Genomic DNA, 18,413 nt, shown 5'->3' with positions numbered 1-18,413 from the left:
ACTAACTCTAACCCCTAACCTCTAAATCTAACCATAAACCCTAACCCCTTACACTAACCATTACTCTAACACCTAACCAAAGCCCCTAAATGTAACCCCTAACACTAACCGTAACCCCTAACCTTAGCTATAACCATAACCCTAACCCCTAACCATAACCAGTAACTCTAACCCCTTACCCTAACACTAACCCTGAATCCTAACTCTAACCCTAACCTATGTTTTCGAGCAAACCCAGTCTGTAATGTTTCTCGCTGGCCCTGGAACATGAATACAGAACGCAGGCCCCCGACCCCCCACTCTTTCTTGGACATCTGTAACCCTGCCCTTGGTATTTGTTTTTCAAGGTGACTCTGGGGGGCCCTGGTCTGTGACGGGAAAGCCCAGAGCATCGTCTCCTATGGCAAAACTGATGGGTCAGCGCCCAACGTTTTCACCAGGGGTATCCAAATACGTCTCTGTGCAAGTTGAAACCTTAGAGGGGAGCCTCCATCTCCTCTAGCGTGACTGGAGAGAGAGACAGGCATTGTAGAACGATGGATGGATGGATGGACATTGCAGAAGGATGAATGGATGGATGGAAGGATGGATGGACATGGCGGATCAGAAGACAGACACTGCAATATTGTAGAAGGAAAGATGGACAGAGAGCTACCGATGTTCCAGAGAAATGAACAAACAACCAATCAAGCCGAGATCTCCCTCCAGTCAGAACCAACCTTGTTCCACCACCCGTCTTCCCCACCATGTTTGCTGGGTCATTCCAAGCCCTGCCTTGTCTGACCCCAAATAAAATCACACAATTAACGCGTCACCTTCCCAGGCCCTCAATGACCTTGTGGAGCCACAAAACCTGGAGCAGCCGCTGCAGCAACTGGGCTGAACCACATGGGAGAGGATGGGCAAATGATGACCCAGAGTTGTTTTGTGTAGGCTGGACAATAGGAACTGGTCATTCCTGGCTATCAGCGGTGTTCCTTTGAGGGAGCTCTCAGTGCAATCAGGCAGATTCAGTGTTTTGGATACCCATAAAGGATTCATTACTAGTATCGGTTTGATAAATTCTGAGCTGGGGGTGTGCATTAACATCGGGAGCAGAGATTCCCCCATCATGCCGTGCTTCCCTCCTTGGCTGGTCCCAGAGTTCAGTGCAGTCCCTGCCTTGGAACCTCTGTTCTCCCCTCTGAATGCTAATGGAGATGCCTCCATGTCCCATCTTCGATGCAAATGAGAGTAGGGGAGTTGCCTTAATCCTGTCACCCTTGTCTGAAGGGATTTAGGTGCGTCTCCCACTCCCTTTTCATTGCTTTTTCTAAGTCTTTCTACTGATCTGTTCTGGTTCAGGCAGAGGAGGGGGGAGTTCTTCGTGAGTCAGACAGGCTGGGTACTGCGCCATGGCTCCCCAGGAACACAGAGCTGACGGGTAACACGGGGAACCCAGTGACTGCAAGACTGGTGAAATTTAACACTTGGCATATTAAGAAATTAAATATTATTAAACAGTATTTTCAGTAGGTGTAACACTAAGCCATTTGTTGCATTATTTTGCAATCTAGAGAATTTCACTCTTGTATATGGCTGTTTAATGATATTTAGTTTATTATTTTGCCAAGTGTAAAATTTCCCCATTCTCCAGTCACTAGGTTTGGTCCAAACTAGCAAAAAGACTTTATGGACAAAAGAAGAAACTTTTTGAATTCAGGTGCCTGCCAAGGTGGGGCAGCAAAGAAACCAAAGGCAGTTTGGTGGAATCAGCAGGGGAGCCGAGATGTTTGGGACTAGTGTGTCGCTCTGAAAGCAAACGGAGAGAGAGACGCTATGGGAACATGACCAAGCATTTCAGCAGAAGCCGGTAGCAGAATTATTCGATCTGTTACTTGAGCAAGGCTTTCAGCCAGAATGAGCATCAAAAGCATTATATTATGAGAAGCATCAAAACAACAGTCATTAATAAAGAGTTTTTAACCATTTTATATACATACAATGTAGCAAATGTATTTTAAATGTACAAGACAAACAATTTCCAACCATGAAAGGGGGAAAAGCAAAAACAATGAAATGGGCTCCACCTGCTTCCACAGACTCAAGAGCTGCACAGAAGAAGCCATGGGTAGTATCTGAGAAAACAAAGGCAATGACGTGGCTCCAACAAAAGAAGTTTGTTAAAGTGAAAATTGTACCATTGCTTTGTGCATCAAAAATGCACCACAAATTCCCCCATGGAGACTGATTGTGGTGCTGCTGTCTGGGTGGGGATAGAGAATGGAAACTGGGGAAGGTTTTTTTGGGGGGGCTGGGAGATACGGGATATAGGGTGATTAGAGGGGTGGAAGGAGCACACGATAGAGAGGTACATCCCACCCTGTGACCTCAGGGATTCTGACCTTATCTGCCACCCCACAGCACTTTCCCCTTGGCAGAGATGGTCCATGTGGCTCCAATCCAGGTCGCTAGTCCTCGCACAGCCGGCTCCACGTCTGGTCACTCGGCAGTATCCGGGGACAAAGCTGCCATGGACACGGCGCCTACTGCAGGCTCAGCCGTGTCTGAAGAAGAGTCAAGGGTCCCTGGCTGTGTCTGCGCCGGGAGATACGGCCTGTTCTGGCCCCCTGCAGTGGAAGCCGAAGCAGGAATTGACTCACCTGGAGACCAGCTGCCCAGGGATCGCTCCTGCCCCCCCCATCAGCCAGGACATGTGGGGGCAACAACGGGGACCCCAGCCACGGCTCCTATATCCAGCCATAGCTCAGCACAGAGCCCCTGGGATCTCACGCGATGGTGGGAAAACTCAGTGGTGAATGTTTAGGGGTGCTGTGCTGCATGGGGGCAGGGTAAGGGGACTTAGAAAGGGGCACAGTGCTCAGGATGGGGAGATGTGCTGTAGGTGGTGGGGGCTGAGTACGGGGCTCTGTGCGTGGGCAGGTGTTGGGGGGCAGGAGGGGCACTAGGGGGCTCTGTGGGGCATCACTCACTTTTCCTCCTCCTCAGATACCAGCCCAGGGCCCCGGCTCCCAGGACAGCGAGGAAAGCGCAAGCCACGATCGCCAGGACACCTGCCCATCCTGTGGCCTTGGAAACTGGAAATGCCCCAAGACAGACTGAGCCACGGGCCCTCCAAAGCCCCTGTGCCCCTCCCCTCCCTTGGGTCCTGCCCCCTGTCCTGATAGGCCTGGGCTAGCATCTCCCCTCCCCCAGTCGGGCTGTCCCCCCCTGCCACCTGTGTATCTGCCCTGAAGATGCAGCCCCCTCTCTGCCTCCCCTCCCCTGAGCCCCCCAAACTCTCTCTCCCCCTCCCCCAGTGCCTTTCGCTGTCTACCCAGCCCCTGGTGCCCCCCAAAATCCCCCTCTGCATTTCCCAACTCCATCTTCTCCCCACCTCTTGTGTCCATCTCCCCCACTCAGTTGGGGGCTCCCACACTGCTCCCCTCGCCCTGCTCCCCAATACTCACCCCAGGTCACTCTCAGGGGGGCGTCCCCCAGGCTGCTGTGTCTCACCACACACACGTGCTCCGTGGGGCCGACCCCCTCCTGCCCCAGCTCGATGGACACCCGGACCTGGAAGGTGGGGTCCACGTTGGGCTGGATCCCACTGGTCACCTGCTCCCCGTGGACCCCCCGGTTCCCCCGTTCCCAGGTCACCTCGATGTCGCGGGGGTAGAAGCCCGTCACGTGGCAGACGAGGCGGGACGGCAGGTCCTGGGTCCCTGGGACGAGGGCCACATGCGCTGTGGGCTGGGCTGTGGGGAGGGCGAGAAAGGGTCGTGAATCACAGGGCGTGGCACAGTAGGGACTGCGGGTCGGGAGTGAGGGGCACCGGCCGAGCTGTCACCTGTCTTCTGAGCCGTGAAAGGTGCCCTCAACCCAATCAAAAACCTGCAATTCTGGGGCGTGATGACTGTCATCGCAGTGAAAGCCTCCCCTTGGCGGTTCCAGCGCTCGGCCACGCGCCAGGCATCCAGGTGCACCGAGAACCAGCGGTTCTGGTCGGCCTGGTACTGCAGCACGTCCTCCCCGTTGAGGGAATAACGGGTGGTGGCTCGGGCGGCTCCGGTGCCATCGTCCAGCTCACAGCTGTGCAGGATCTGCAGGTAGTAGGGCACTGAGGGCAGAATGTCTGTGTGAGCCACTGAGCTACAGAGCTGCTACCAGGGGGAGATGGGGGGACGAGGTTCTCCTGTGCATGAAACCCAGGAATTCTAACACCCAGACATGGCCCCCAGACTCCCTCACAACCAGTCAGACCCCCATTCCTCTCCCAAATCTAGGCTAAAACCCTGCAGTACTGGCTCCCAGTCCCCCTGCGCTAACCACTAGGTATCAGGGAAGTCACTCCCTGCTGGTGTCCCCTCCCCTCCCTGAGCTGAGTGCTGGGGGACAGGGACTCACCCACTTTTGGGGAGCTGGTGTTCACCTCCCGCAGAAGGGTCTGGTACTCGTTCTCCACCCAGGAGTCCCAGTTTATGCAGTCAGCTGTGCTCATTCTCCAGAACTGGTGGTCGTCCGGGGTGTAGCCGTTGCGGGCAGCCACCCTGCCAGTGCCGCTGTCATAGGCTGTGAGCACCAGGTCGTTCATGCTCATCACATTCAGCCGCTTGGGCAGACCAGGGGCCGCCTGCGGGGCGATGAGCTGGTAACGGAAGAAACGGTGAACTCCTGCAGGAAGGAGAAAGACCAGAAGGGAATGGGACCCAGGCATCCGGGACAGCAACCCAAGGGTGCCCCACAGCGCCGAGCCTGGGGGAAGATGCTGGGATGGGGAATGGGACCCAGGCATCTGGGAGACCAGGGGTCACTTACCAGCCAAGGCGAGGGAGCAGAGAGACAGGAGCCAGAAGAAGATCAAGACAAGTTTAGCTTGAGGAGCCATCGCCCTGGAGGGGACGGGACGGCCACTCTACAGGGCAGGGTCTGGGTCCAGGCCGTAGAGATCTGGAGGGGTCACGGCCGCCCTTCCCTGCGCTGAGCTGTCTGCTGCTCTGACAGGAAACACGAAAGGGGAAACCCAAACCCACAAGCAGAGCAAAATCCAGTGCAGACAAATCAGCCGTCCTTCGCCTGCCCAGTTCACTGCATCTCATTTCCCAGCAGTGCAACAAAAATCAAACCTCTCCTGCTGCTGGCTTTACGGGGAGGTTTCTCTCTCAGTGCAGCAGAGCAATTGTGAGCCGCTTCAACCTCCTAGCTGTCCTTACAGTCAGCCGGGACTTTCCAGAGACACGGGACTGAGTGGGCGGTGTCATTCAGTCTAGGAGGTTGGATTGTTGTTGTGTTAGAAATGCTGCTGGAGCTGGTCCAGCTGCTCAGGGCTTCTGTCCTGGAAGCTGTGGTGTTATCAGCACTGGCTGGACCTGCCAGTTACCCCGTGTTACCAGGGACGGTCCTTTTTAAATAGAAAATTGCCTGTCCCGTACTCAGGCAGTTCAGGGCACCTTTATCCCGTATTCCAGCAGCAGGGCCAGTTCTCAACGGTGCCTCTTTCCACTCCCGGGCCATTCGGTGCTGCGGAGGGAAACGAGCCGGGGAGGTGCTTTGTATAAGTGTCCAGCTTTAACTGTCTAAATGGTGAAGAGGTCGGGAGGGGATGTTTTCAATCTTTGTCAGTTCTGGGCACACAGCCAAGGCAGCGATATGATCTGCCTTGTTCTCAAACAGCTGACACCATCTCGCAGCAGTGGTTTTCAGTTTCATTTTAGCTACAAAGGAAGCGAGTTATAAGAAATATGCCATACTTAAAATAGAACCAAGTACTTACCCCCGCACCCTGTCCAAATGCTTAAACTGAAATAAGTTTTCGGTTTCTACAATTGTGATTTTATGAAAAAATGTCTGATCCTGCGTGGAACTGGTTCAGAACAGAGAGGGATTGTGTTGTGCTAACGAGGCCAACAAATTTACCTAATTGTGAGTTTAATTGTAAGGAGTGAAACGTCCTGATAACCTATAATAACAAATGTTGGTGGGAAAGGTGCAAGGAAACCAGACACAGATACTGGATTGGGCTAAACCAAAAGGCCTCTTTGATATAGTCCATGGACTGTGCTGAAATCAGGTTTGTTAAAAGCAGATGACATGGAGCTGGAATTTAACGAGCCAAAATTGGTGGGTCAGAACTTAGGCATAACAGGTGAACAACAAAATCAGGGGATGGGCTGTTCCACCCATCACTGCCCTTTTGGGGTCTTTCAAGAAAGAGATTTTGTGAGAAAAGGCTAAAGAAGAGAAAGAAGAACAGATGGAGGCTACTGGAGGAAACATCACCGCCATGGCTGCCACCCCCCCCCACTACCTTCTGGGATCCTGGGCCTTCATCCTGAGAGATGCCCTGAGATCAGACCAGGCCAGAGAACGGGAGGCAGGTAACATCGCCACCGTACCTAGCTCCAGCTGAATCCCAAACACGACCTGGGATGTAATGGGGTCTGACAACAACAGCTCCAGCATATCTCAGCTAACTTCCCTTTTCCCCAGAAGGGGGATTAGTGCCATCTTTGATACTGTCCAAGAGTCAAGCAGACAAAGGGGTTTTTCCTTCTGAAAACCTTCTCCAGCTGAAGGGAAAGGGAACACGGGATCGTGGGGTAATGAAAGCCCCACTTAACACTGTATATTTCACAGGCGTTCATCTTGTTTCCTTCTTTTCTTTATCTGTAATGCACTGTTCACAGGGTGTTTAAGGGTGTGTTTGCCGTGCTGTGAGAAGGCTGAGGTCCCTGTGTGCCAAATCCCGGCCCTTTCAAACACTGTTTAATGTTGGACAGTGGCTGGGTTATGTTAACACCTTTGGCTCATAGAGTCCATCTAAATTCACACAACGACTCCCAGGGTCAGACTGGACCAGGGTGGGCAGACGCCATCCCTAGGTGTATAAACCGGATGGGGGATATTGCGTAGGAACAGGGAGATGGGGTCACCTGGATAGAGCTGGGTGGGGCCATGACTGGGGACCATTCCAGCCCTTTGTGTCCACACTATAGCCACAGGAGTTCAATCTCTGTTGAGCTCCCCCGGCCAGGCAGGGTCTCCAGATCTCAGATCATTCCTGTAGCTCTTTTCAATTTGCCAACATCGTGCTGGAGGTGTGGAAACCGGAGCTGGGCACAGTCTCCAGTCGTGGTCCAACCAAGACCGTATCCAGAGGTGTCCCCATCTCCCTGCTCTTACTAAATGTCCTCCATGGATGGTGACAGGAGGTAGCTCAGGGGACCTGGACTTTGGTCAGGTTGTGCTTCTGGGAAGCAAGGCAGCAGATTTTGGTTTCCCTGCCGATCCAGTGGTGGGACCCCCGCCACTAACAGGGTCCAGGATTTGCACCCAGGATTTGCACCCTACCCCCTTCTCTGCCAATCCCACAGCTGGGACTGGCGACCCACTCACCTGAGGCCCAAACGTCTGTCCCCAGAGTGCTGGTTGCTCTCTGCCCTACCCAGGAGGCTCTGAGCTAAAGACTGCGGGTTGCTTTGCCCCACCCAGAGTGCCAGGAACCGGACGGGCACTGTCGACTGTGACGAGACAGAGTGGCCCCTTTCTCAGACCCCATGGGGAGGTGTTTTGGAGCACAGGGGGCCCTTCTGCCTCACTAGCCATGGCAGGACGGGATCTGACGGCCGGGAGCTGGAGCTGGCAAAGGTCAGGCTGGGACTGAGGTGCAAATGTTGAACTTGGAGCCGCGGAACAGCTGACCCAGGCCTGCGGTGGAGACTCCATCACGTGGAGACTTTCCCAGGAGAGGGGGCGTCTCTCTCTAGACACCTGCCCTAGTGTCACCATGGTGTGGGGCTGGAGGCCAGAGTTCCTCAGTGGGGATCTAGGATCTGGGATGCCCATGTCAGGTCTGTGTCTGGGGCTCCCCTCAGCAGCCCAGCCTCCCTGGGTGGCTCCTACCACAGCCTAGGGTGACCCGACATCCTATTTTGTCCAGGACAGGCTCCTTTTTAAGCCCTGTCCCTGACACCCCAGATTTCTTGGCCAAACTGGGCATTTGTGAAAAAAGGGGATGGGGAGGTGACAGCAGGTCTGGGGCAAGCCCTGCGTAGCAGAAAAGGGAGAACAGCTCAGGCTCCATGCGGGGGAGAATACGGCCACCCCACCACAGCCAGCTTCCAGATTCCAGCTTCGCCAAGGGCAGGGCCTCTGTGGAAGAGGAGAAGCAGGGAACGAAAGCACAGGCCTGTTGTTCCTGTGGCGTCCCCAAATTGGCCTCTGGGCCCATGTGTTAATCAGCCCATGGGCCGAGCTCTGCCTGCAATGGGACAGAGAATCCCACCCAGGGTTCCTGTCTCAGCACAGGAGCTAAATCTCTCCATGCTGGAGCCAGCTGAATGTTTCCAAGGAAAACATTGTCCCAAAGGGAAACAACCCACCCTTGTCTCCGCAGACACCCCAACGCCCAGGCCCTTCCCAGCTCCTTCCTGCTTTGCTTCTTTTGTCTCCATTTTTACCCTTCTTAGATCCCCAACCAATGAAAAAACCAAGGAAACTCAACTCCAACAACTTGGTGAATGCTGCAAAATGGATTATTTATGCTTAACAAATTCTTTGCATTTTGGTAGCAGATTCAAACCCCCCAGTGATCCCAAAGCAGAATTCAGGCTGCGGTTATCAAGGTGGGATGTGCAGATGTCCAGCACCAAGCACAACTGGAGCATCTCCATGGGATGTCCCTCAGGGATGGAGAACTCACCAAACTCATCACCCAGTTCCGGTTCTCCCTCTAGCCTGAGTAGGGCAGGAAAAGCATCCTCATGGCGCAGAAGGACTGGATGAAGCCTGGGAGGAAGAGGTGTCAATCCAGGTGACCGTGGAGGCCAGGCCACACCTCTACATCTGGCAGTTCAGCCTCAGCCTAGGCCTCAAGCCCGTCTTGTTCTGCACGGGCATCCAATTCACCAAAGAAAACAACCCGCCCGGCCTCACCCCTGCCTCTGCTCTGCTGAATGTCTGTGTGGACAGAGAACGCCAGCACCGCCATGATGTTCTAGAGCTGGGCGTGTGAACTTCTCTGATCCAGTCCTGCCACTGCAGATCTTTCCCCGAGCTGCCCCAACTTTCTCCCACCTCATCCCAGCTGTTTTTCCTGCTATTTTGCCTCCTGTTCCCAGCTTTAACCAAAACTCTTTGGCAACGTAGATGGTTCCATTAACTCTGCTTTTCTTCCTATTACTATTTATTACTGTTACAGCTGGGCAGAAGATGGGATTTGATTTTCCAGTGTAAAACTAACACTTTTTTTCCAGCTCCATTGATGGGTTCAGATCTCTGAGGTCCACCATGTTCACCCCAATTCATATTCCCTGTTTTATGGTTTGCTGGAGGAGGGCAGTCCTCCAATTTTCTATCGCACACTTGCCACCAGCTCTCAGATTCCTGGCCTGTTACTTTCTCTGCAGCTATGATCACTACCCAGCAGGTGGCATTGGTGCATAAAGATTTTCTTTCATTCTTTCCTTACTGAAGCTCTTCATGGTTTAGTCATTTCAAACCCAGCCTATTCAGTGGGTTTTAAGCAAGTTCTGGTTCAGGCAGAGGCCGGGGGAGTTCTTCGTGAGTCAGACACAGACTGGGTGCTGCACCAGGGCTCCCCAGGAACACAGAGCTGACAGGTAACATGGGGAACCCAGTGACTGCAGGACTGGGGAAATTTAACACTTGGCATATTAAAAAATTAAATATTATTAAACAGAATTTTCAATAGATGTAACCCTGAGCCACTTGGTGCATTATTTTGCTTTTTGCATTATTATTTATTATCTAGGGCATTTCCCTTTTGTATATGATTGCTTAATGATATTTAGTTTATTATTCTGGCAAGTGAAAAATTTCACCCCTCTGCAGTCACTAGGGTTTGGTCCAAAATGGTTAGAAACTGGCAAAAAGATTTTATGGAAAAAAGGAAACTTTTCAAATTCAGGTGCTATGGGAATGCGGACAGAGATTTCAACAAAAGTCAGCACCAGAATTATTTGATCTGTTACATGAGCAAAACTTTCAGCCAGAACGAGCATCAAAAGCATCATATTATGAGAACCAACAAAGCAACACGTGTTAATAAAGAGTTTTTAATCATTTTATATACATACAATGTTGCAAATGTTTTTTAAATGTACAAGACAAAGTTAATTTCCTACCAGGAAAGGGGAAAAGCAAAAACAATGAGACAGGCCCCACCCACTTATGCAGACTGAAGTGCTGCACAGAGGAAGCCAGGGGTAGCACCTGAGAAAACCAAGGCAATGACGTGTCTCCGATAAAAAACTTCGTGAAGGTGAAACTTGTGTGGATGGATCATGCCTCAAAAAAGCACCAGAAATTCTCCAGTGGAGAATGATTGAGGTGCCGCCTGCACAGGGACAGAGAATGGAAATTGGGGAGGTTTTGAGGGGGCTGGGAGCTACGGGGCATAGGGTGCTTGGAGGGTGGGAAGGAGCACAGGATGGAGAGGTACATCCCACTCTGTAACATCAGAGATTTTGACCTTATCTGCCACCCCTTAGCACCTTCCTTTACCAGAGATGGTCCATGTGGCTCCAGTCCAGGTCGCTAGTCCTGGCACAGCCGGCTCTGCATCTTGTCACTCGGTGGCATTGAGCAAGAAGGTGCCGTGGACGCGGTGCCTCCTGCTGACTAAGACGTGTCTGAAGCAAAGTCAGGGTCCCTGGCTGTGTCTGCGCCGGGTGATACAGCCTGTTCTGGCCACCTGCAGGGGAAGCCGAAGCAGGAATTGACTCACCTGGAGACCAACTGCCCAGGGCTCGCTCCTGCCCCCCATGAGCCAGGGTGTGTGGAAGCAACAACGGGGACCCCAGCCACGACCCCTGTTTCCAGCCGGGTTCAGCACAGAGCTCCAGGGATCTCCCATGATGGTGGGAAAACTCAGTGGTCAATATTTAGGGGCGCTGTGCTGCGTGGGGCAGGGTAAGGGGGCTTAGAAAGGGGCATGGTGCTCAGGGTGGGGAGATGTGCTGTAGGTGGTGGGGACTGCCTAGGGGATGCTGTGGTGTGGGGGGCAGGTGTTGGGGGCTCAAGGGGCACTAGGGGGCGCTGAGTCGGGGCATCACTCACTTTTCCTACTCCTCAGGTAGCAGCCCAGGGCCCCGGCTCCCAGCACAGCGAGGAAGGCACCAGCCACGATCGCCAGGAGACCCGCCAGGGCTGTGACCTGCACATCTGGAAATGCCCCGAGACAGACTGAGCCATGGGCCCCCAAAACCCCTGTGCCCCTCCCTTCCCACGGGTTCTCCCCCTGTCCCGATAGGCCTGGCCTAGCATTCTTCCTTCCCCCGGTCTGGCTGCCCCCCTGCCACCCGTCTGTCTGTCCTGCAGCTGGACACCCCCTTTTGTCTCCCCTCCCCTGAGCCCCCCAAACCCTCTCTCCACCTCCCCCCAGTGCCTCTTTCTGTCTACCCAGCCCCTGGTGACCCCAAACTCCCCCTCTGCATTTCCCACCTCCCTCTTCCACCTACCCCTTGTGTCCCTCTCCCCCCATTTCCTCCCACTGCTCCCCCCACCCTGCCCCCCAGTACTCACCCCAGGTCATCCTCAGAGGGGGCGTCCTCCAGGCTGACGTGTCTCACCACACACACATGCACTGCGGGGCCGACCCCTCCTGCCCCAGCTCAATGGACACCTGGACCTGGAAGGTGGGGTCCGCGTTGGGCCGGATCCCGCTGGTCACCTGCTCCCCCTGGGCCCATGTTCACCCCAATTCATATCCCCTGTTTTATGGTTCACTGGAGGAGGGCTGTCCTCCAATTTTCTGTCGCACACTTGCCATCAGCTCTCAGATTCCTGGCCTGTTACTTTCTCTGCAGCTAAGATCACTACCCAGCAGGTGGCATTGGTGCATCGAGCTTTTCTTTCATTCTTTGCTGAGCAGAAGCTCTTCATGGTTTAGTCATTTCAAACCCGGCCTATTCAGTGCGTTTCCCTCCCCGTTTTTAAGCAATTTCTTTTAATATTTCAGAGTCACAAACATGTTTGGTGCGTCCTTCTCTCAATATTCATTTTCTTTTTTGTGCCAGACAATTCCTCGGAGGGAACAATCACATGAACATAAGAACGGCCAGATGGGGTCAGACCCACGGTCCATCTAGCCCAGTGTCCTGCCTTCTGACAGTGGCCAGTGCCTGTTGCTTCAGAAGAAAAGAACAGAACAAGCAATTCTCAAGTGATCCATCCGCTGTCACCCATTCCCAGCTTCTGTCAGTGAGAGGCTTAGAGACGCCTAGAGAATGGAGCTGCGTCCATAACCATTGTGACTAACACCCTTGTGTGACTAACACCCCTGTGCGGAGGGTTTAGGTGTTTCTCCCACTGCCTTTTATTGCTTTTTGTAAGTCTTTCTTCTGATCAGTTCTGGTTCAGGCAGAGGTGGGGGAGTTCTTCATGAGTCAGACACAGGCTGGGTACTGCGCCAGGGTTCCCCCAGAACACAGAGCTGACAGGTAACATGGGGAACCCAGTGACTGCAGGACTGGGGAAATTTAACACTTGGCATATTAAGAAACTAGCTATAATTAAACAGTATTTTCAATAGCCGTAACCCTGAGCCACTTGATGCATTATTTTACAATCTAAAGCATTTACCTTTTGTATACAACTGTGTAATGATATTTAGTTTATTATTCTGCCAAGTGTAAAATTTCACCCCTCTTCTGTCACTAGGGTTTGGTCCAAAACGGTTAGAAATTAGCAAAAAGACTTTATGGACGAAACAGGAAACTTTTCAAATTCAGGTGCCTGCCTAGCTGGGACAACAAAGAAACCGAAGGCAGTTTGGTGGAGTCAGCAGGGGAGACGAGAGGTTTGGGACCAGTGTGTCAGTCTGAAAGCAAACGGATAGTGAGACGCTGTGGGAACACAACCAGGCCTTTCAACAGAAGCCAGCAGCAGAATTACTCGATCTCTTACATGAGTCAGACGTTCAGCCAGAATGAGAATGGAAAGCATCATATTATGAGAAGCAACAGAGCAACACATATTAATAAAGAGATTTTCACCATTTTATGTGCATACAACGTTGCAAATGTTTTACAAATGTAGAAGACAACGTTAATTTCCAACCATGAAAGGGGAAAAGCAAAAACAATTAAATGGGCTCCACCCTCTTCCACAGACTTAAGAGCTGCACAGAGGAAGCCACGGGTAGCACCTCAGAAAACCAAGGCAATGACGGGGTTCCAATAAAAACTTTGTGAAGGTGAAACTTGTGTGGCTGGCTCATGCATCAAAAAGCACCACAAAAAAATCCCCAGTGGAGAATGCCTGAGGTGCCGCCTGCATGGCGACAGAGAATGGAAACTGGGAGAGGTTTTGGGGGGGCTGGGAGCTACGTGGCATATGATGATCGAAGGGTGGGAAAGAGCACAGGATGGAGAGGTACATACCACCCTGTGACCTCAGAGATTTTGACCTTATCTGTCACCCTGCAGCACCTTCCTTTTCCCAGTGGTGGTCCATGTGGCTCCAGTCCAGGTCGCTAGTCCTAGGACAGCTGGGTCCATGTCTGGTCACTCGGCAACATCTGGGGACAAAGCTGCCAAGGACGCGGCGCCTCCTGCTGGCTCAGCTGTGGCTGCAGAAGAGTCGAGGGTCCCTGGCTGTGTCTGCGCCGGGCAATACCGCCCGTTCTGGCCCCCTGCAGGGGAAGCCAAAGCAGGAATTGACTCAACTGGAAACCAGCTGCCCAGGGCTCGCTCCAGCCCCCGTGCAGCCTGGGTGTGTGAGGGCAACAACGGCGAACCCAGTCACGACTCCTATATCCTGCCGGGGCTCAGCACGGAGCCGCTGGGATCTCACACGATGGTGGGAAGGCTCAATGGGGGACACTAGGAGGCACTGTGTTTTAGAAGTGGCACTAGGGCGCTGTGCGGGGGGCAGGTGTGTGTGGATCTAGGGGGATTGCTAGGGGGCTCTGTGGGGGCATCACTCACTTTTCCTCCTCCTCAGGTAGCAGCCCAGGGTCCCAGCTCCCAGGACAGTGAGGAAGACGCCAGCCACGATCACCAGGAGACCCACCGGGGCTGTGGCCTTGGCATCTGGAAATGCCCCGAGACAGACTGAGCAATGGACCCCCAAAGCCCTGTGGCCCACCCCTCAGATGGGTCCTGCCCTCTGCCCCAATAGGCCTGGCCTAGCATCCTTCCTTCAGCCGGTCGGGCTGCTCCCTGCCACCCTGCAGGTGCCCTGAACTGCCTGAGTACGGGACAGGCAATTTTCTATTTCAATAAGGGCCGTCCCTGGTAACATGGGGTGTTTGGCAGGTTTAGCCGGTGCTGATAACACCAGAGCTTCTGGGCCAGAAGCCCTGAGTAGCTGGACCGGCTCCAGCAGCATCACTAAGGCAGCGACAATCCAGCCTCCTGGACTGAAAGACACGACCCACTAACTCCTGTGTCTCTGGAAAGCCCTGGCCGACTGTAACCACGGCTAGGGAGGTTTGGAGTGGGTCAGGATTGCTCTGCTGTGCTCCGAGAAAACCTCCCCATACAGGAAACGTGTTATACCAGAGATAAGTTGGAGCCAGCAGCAGGAGGGTTTTATCTTTGTTGCACTGCTGGGGAACGAGGCTTCCTGTGGTGCAGCGAGTTGGACGGGGAAGGGAGGATGAGTTTGTCTGTACTGAAGTTTGTTCTGCTTCTGGGTCTGAGTTTCCCGTCTCGTGTTTCCTGTCAGAGCAGCAGACAGCTCAGTGCAGAGAAGGGCGGCCATGCTCCCTCCAGCTCTCTGGGGCCTGGCCCCAGACCCTGCCCCGTAGAGCGGTCGTCCCGTCCCCTCCAGGGCGATGGCTCCTCGGGCCAAACCTGTCTCGGTCTCCTTCTGGCTCCTATCTCTCTGCTCCATCACTTTGGCTGGTAAGTGACCCCTGGTCTCCCGGATGCCTGGGTCCCATTCCCCATCCCAGCATCTTCCCTGAGAGGTGGGTGCTGCAAGGCCCCCTCGGGTTGCTGTCCCAGATGCCTGGGTCCCATTCTCATCCCATCTCTCTCCTTCCTGCAGGAGTTCACCGTCTCTCCTGTTACCTGCTCATCTCGCCCTGGGCGGCCCCCAGCCTGCCCAAGCGGCTGAATGTGATGAAGGTGAACGACCTGGTGCTCACAGCCTATGACAGCGGCACCGGCAGGCTGGATCCCCGCAACGGATACTCTGTGGGTGACCAGGAAAGCCACCAGTTCTGGAGTGAGAGGACAGCTTGGTACCTGGCCTGGGACTCCTGGGTGGAGGCCGAGTACCAGGGTCTGGTGCAGGAGATGAACACCAGCTCCCTCAGGGCAGGTGAGCAGCTGAGCCCCTGCACTCAGCGAGGGGACGGGCGGGCGGCTGAAAGGAGGTTGGAGGGAGATGGGGGACGGGGCACCAGAGGGGGGTGATTTCCCTCCTACTTAGTGTCACGCTGTCTGGATAAGGGGGGCCCTTCAGGTGTATTCAGGAGCTCTGATTTCTACCTTCTACACCAGTCCTGTGTTGTGGGTGTCACACTGGCTGGCTCGAGGGGGGCATGTATTTTATTGTGTATCAGTAATATGTCAAAATCATCACGCGTCATGTGAGATATGCCATGTCAGGTACTGTTAGAAAGTCTGTGATTACAGATAGAACACGTGAACATAAGTATTGTCATCTTACTCAGCGCATCACAGCCTTTCTAAGAGTACCTGACATGGCGTATCTCACACGACTCGTGATGATTTTGACATATTACTGATACACAATAGAATACATGCCCCCCCCCTGGAGCCAGCCAGAATGACACAGTGCTTAGAGTGGGGCAATGGGGCTGTGAGCCAGGCCTCCTGGGTTCTCTCTTGGGTGGGGCAGAGGAGTGATGTCTAGTGGTTAGAGCTGGGGAGGATGGGAGTCAGGACTCCTGGGTTCCCTACATGCCAGAGCTTCGTCTCACCTCTGCCTCGTCGGGGCAGCTCTGTGTTCAGCTGATGAGTGGCTCATGCAGCCCCTTTGCCCCCAGAGCCGTACTACTTGCAGATCCTGAAGAGCTGTGAGCTGGACAATGACACCGGAGCCACCCAAGCCACCACCAGATATTCCCTCGATGGGGAGGACGTGCTGCAGTACCAGGCTGACCAGAACCGCTGGTTTTCGGTGGACCCGGATGCCGGGTGCTTGGCCGAGCGCTGGAACCGCCAAGTGGAGACTTTTGCTGGGATGAAAGTCCACACGCTGCATTATTGCAGGTTCTTGATTGAGAAGATGGCATCTTTCACTGCCCAGAAGACAGGTGACAGCTCGGCCGGTGCCCCTCACTCCCAACCCGCAGCCCCTGCTGTCCCAGTCCCTGTGACTCACGACCCTTTCTCGCCCTCCTCGCAGCCCGGCTCGCAGCACATGTGGCCCTCGTCCCAGGGACCCAGGACCGGCCATCCCGCCTCGTCTGCCACGTGACGGGCTTCTACCCCCGCGACATCGAGGTGACCTGGGAGCGGGGGGGCCGGGGGGCCCAGGGGGAGCAGATGACCAGCGGGATCCAGCCCAATGCGGACCCCACCTTCCAGGTCCGGGTGTCCATTGAGCTGGGGCAGGAGGGGGTCGGCCCCACGGAGCATGTGTGTGTGGTGAGACACAGCAGCCTGGGGGACGCCCCCCTGAGAGTGACCTGGGGTGAGTACTGGGGGGCAGGGTGTGGGGAGCAGTGGGAGGAAATGGGGAGAGATGAACACTGGGGGGAAGAGGGAGGTGGGAAATGCAGAGGGGGGATTTGGGTGCATCAGGAGCTGGGTAGACAGAGAGAGGCACTGGGGGGAGGGGGAGGGAGAGAGAGGGTTTGAGGGGCTCAGGGGCGGGGCGACAGAAAAGGGGGGGTCCAGCTGCAGGGCAGACAGACGGGTGGCAGGGGGGCAGCCCGACAGGGGGAAGGAAGGATTCTAGGCCAGGCCTATTGGGACAGGGGCAGGACCCATGGGAGGGGAGGGGCACAGGGGCTTTGGGGGGCCCATGGCTCAGTCTGTTTTGGGGCACTTCCAGATTCCCCGAGCACAGCCCCGGTGGGTCTCCTGGTGATCGCTGCTGGCGCCTTCCTCGGTGTGCTGGGAGCCGGGGCCCTGGGCTGCTACCTGAGGAGGAGGAAAAGTGAGTGATGCCCCCACAGCGCCCCTAGTGCCCCCCACACCTGCCCCTGCACAGCGCCCCCTAGTTCCCCCCCCGCCTGCCACACCTGCCCCCCACCGATCCCTGTCTAGCACCCCTTAGTGCTCCAACTTCACCCCACACCTGCCCTTCGCAAAGCACCCCCTACTGTCCCACCTGCTCCCCACACCTGCCCCTGCACCACAGCGCCCCCTACTGAGCCCTTACCACCCACAGCACATCTCCCCATCCTGAGCACCGTGCCCCTATATGAGCCCCCCTACCCCGCCCCCTGCAGCACAGCAGTAGCCCCCTAGTGTCCCCCCCGAGCCTTCCCATCATCACATGAGATACCAGGGGCTCCGTGCTGAGCCCCAGTTGGATATAGGAGCCCTGTTGTTGCCTTCACACACCCAGGCTGCAGGGGGCAGGAATGAGCTCCAGCTAGCTGGTCTGCAGGTGAGTCAATTCCTGCTACGGCTTCCCCTGCAGGGGGCCAGAAAGGGCCGTATCTCCCGGCGCAGACACAGCCAGGGACCCTCGACTCTGCTTCAGACACGACTGAGCCAGCAGGAGGCGCCGCGTCCATGGCAGCTTTGTCCCCGGATGCTGCCGAGTGACCAGACGTGGAGCCGGCTGTGCCAGGACTAGCGACCTGGACTGGAGCCACATGGACCATCTCTGGCAAAGGGAAGGTGCTGGGGGTGGCAGATAAGGTCAAAATCTCTGAAATTGCAGGGTGGGATGTACCTCTCCATCCTGTGCTCCTTCCCACCCTCCAATCGCCCTATGCCCCGTAGCTCCCAGCCCCCCCAAAACCTCCCCCAGTTTCCATTCTCTGTCCCCATGCAGGCGGCACCTCAATCATTCTCCTCTGGGGAATATGTGGAGCTTTTTGAGCCATGAGCCATCTGTACAAGTTTCATCTTCACAAAGTTTTTTATCAGACCACGTCATTACCTTGGTTTTCTCAGGTGCGAGCCATGGCTTCTTCTGTGCAGCTCTTAAGTCTGCAGAAGCGGGTGGAGCCTGTCTCATTGTTTTTGCTTTTTCTCCTGTCATGGTTGGAAATTAACTTTGTCTTCTACATTTGTAAAACATTTGCAATGTTGTATGCACATAAAATGGTGAAAAACTCTTTATTAATATGTGTTGCTTTGTTGCTTCTCATAATATGATGCTTTCCATGCTCGTTCTGGCTGAACGTCTGACTCAAGTAACGGAGCGAGTAATTCTTCTGCTGGCTTCTGTTGAAACGTCTGGTTGTGTTCCCACAGTGTCTCGTTGTCCGTTTGCTTTCAGACCAACACACTGGTCCAAACCTATTGGCTCCCCTG

General features: G+C 54.6%; 2 protein-coding genes across 4 annotated transcripts; one reads left to right on the top strand and one right to left on the bottom strand.

Annotated features, from left to right (window-relative positions):
* Positions 1 to 1,992: 1,992 nt before the first annotated feature.
* Positions 1,993 to 5,407, bottom strand: LOC137145119 (uncharacterized). Of its 3 annotated transcripts, XR_010917567.1 has the most exons (6): positions 4,798 to 5,407; positions 4,387 to 4,653; positions 3,640 to 4,099; positions 2,973 to 3,077; positions 2,385 to 2,609; positions 2,024 to 2,117 (listed from the first exon to the last, which is right to left on the bottom strand). XR_010917567.1 is itself a non-coding variant. In XM_067535736.1 (3 exons), exons 1-3 carry the CDS (start codon positions 4,865 to 4,867, stop codon positions 3,666 to 3,668), a joined length of 771 nt encoding a protein of 256 aa, XP_067391837.1. In that variant the 5' UTR covers positions 4,868 to 5,407; the 3' UTR covers positions 3,455 to 3,665. The 3 variants fall into 3 exon arrangements, 1 of the variants encoding a protein (XP_067391837.1); XR_010917566.1 differs by having other exon boundaries at positions 1,993 to 2,609; XM_067535736.1 differs by lacking the exons at positions 2,024 to 2,117; positions 2,385 to 2,609; positions 2,973 to 3,077 and having other exon boundaries at positions 3,455 to 4,099.
* A 9,290-nt stretch (positions 5,408 to 14,697) lies between these two features.
* On the top strand, positions 14,698 to 18,198 carry LOC137145120 (H-2 class II histocompatibility antigen, E-S beta chain-like). Its single transcript, XM_067535737.1, has 6 exons — positions 14,698 to 14,849; positions 14,995 to 15,270; positions 15,962 to 16,231; positions 16,324 to 16,611; positions 16,975 to 17,079; positions 17,569 to 18,198. Exons 1-6 carry the CDS (start codon positions 14,780 to 14,782, stop codon positions 17,694 to 17,696), a joined length of 1,137 nt encoding a protein of 378 aa, XP_067391838.1. The 5' UTR covers positions 14,698 to 14,779; the 3' UTR covers positions 17,697 to 18,198.
* The last annotated feature ends 215 nt before the right edge of the window (positions 18,199 to 18,413 follow it).

This window comes from Emydura macquarii, unplaced genomic scaffold, assembly GCF_026122565.2.
Source record: "Emydura macquarii macquarii isolate MOO-44397 ecotype Brisbane River unplaced genomic scaffold, CSIRO-AGI_Emac_v2 contig_3512, whole genome shotgun sequence".
Classification (NCBI taxonomy): domain Eukaryota; kingdom Metazoa; phylum Chordata; order Testudines; family Chelidae; genus Emydura; species Emydura macquarii.
The sequence above is the reverse complement of the archived record's forward strand: the minus strand, read 5'-3'. Positions and strand labels throughout refer to the sequence as shown.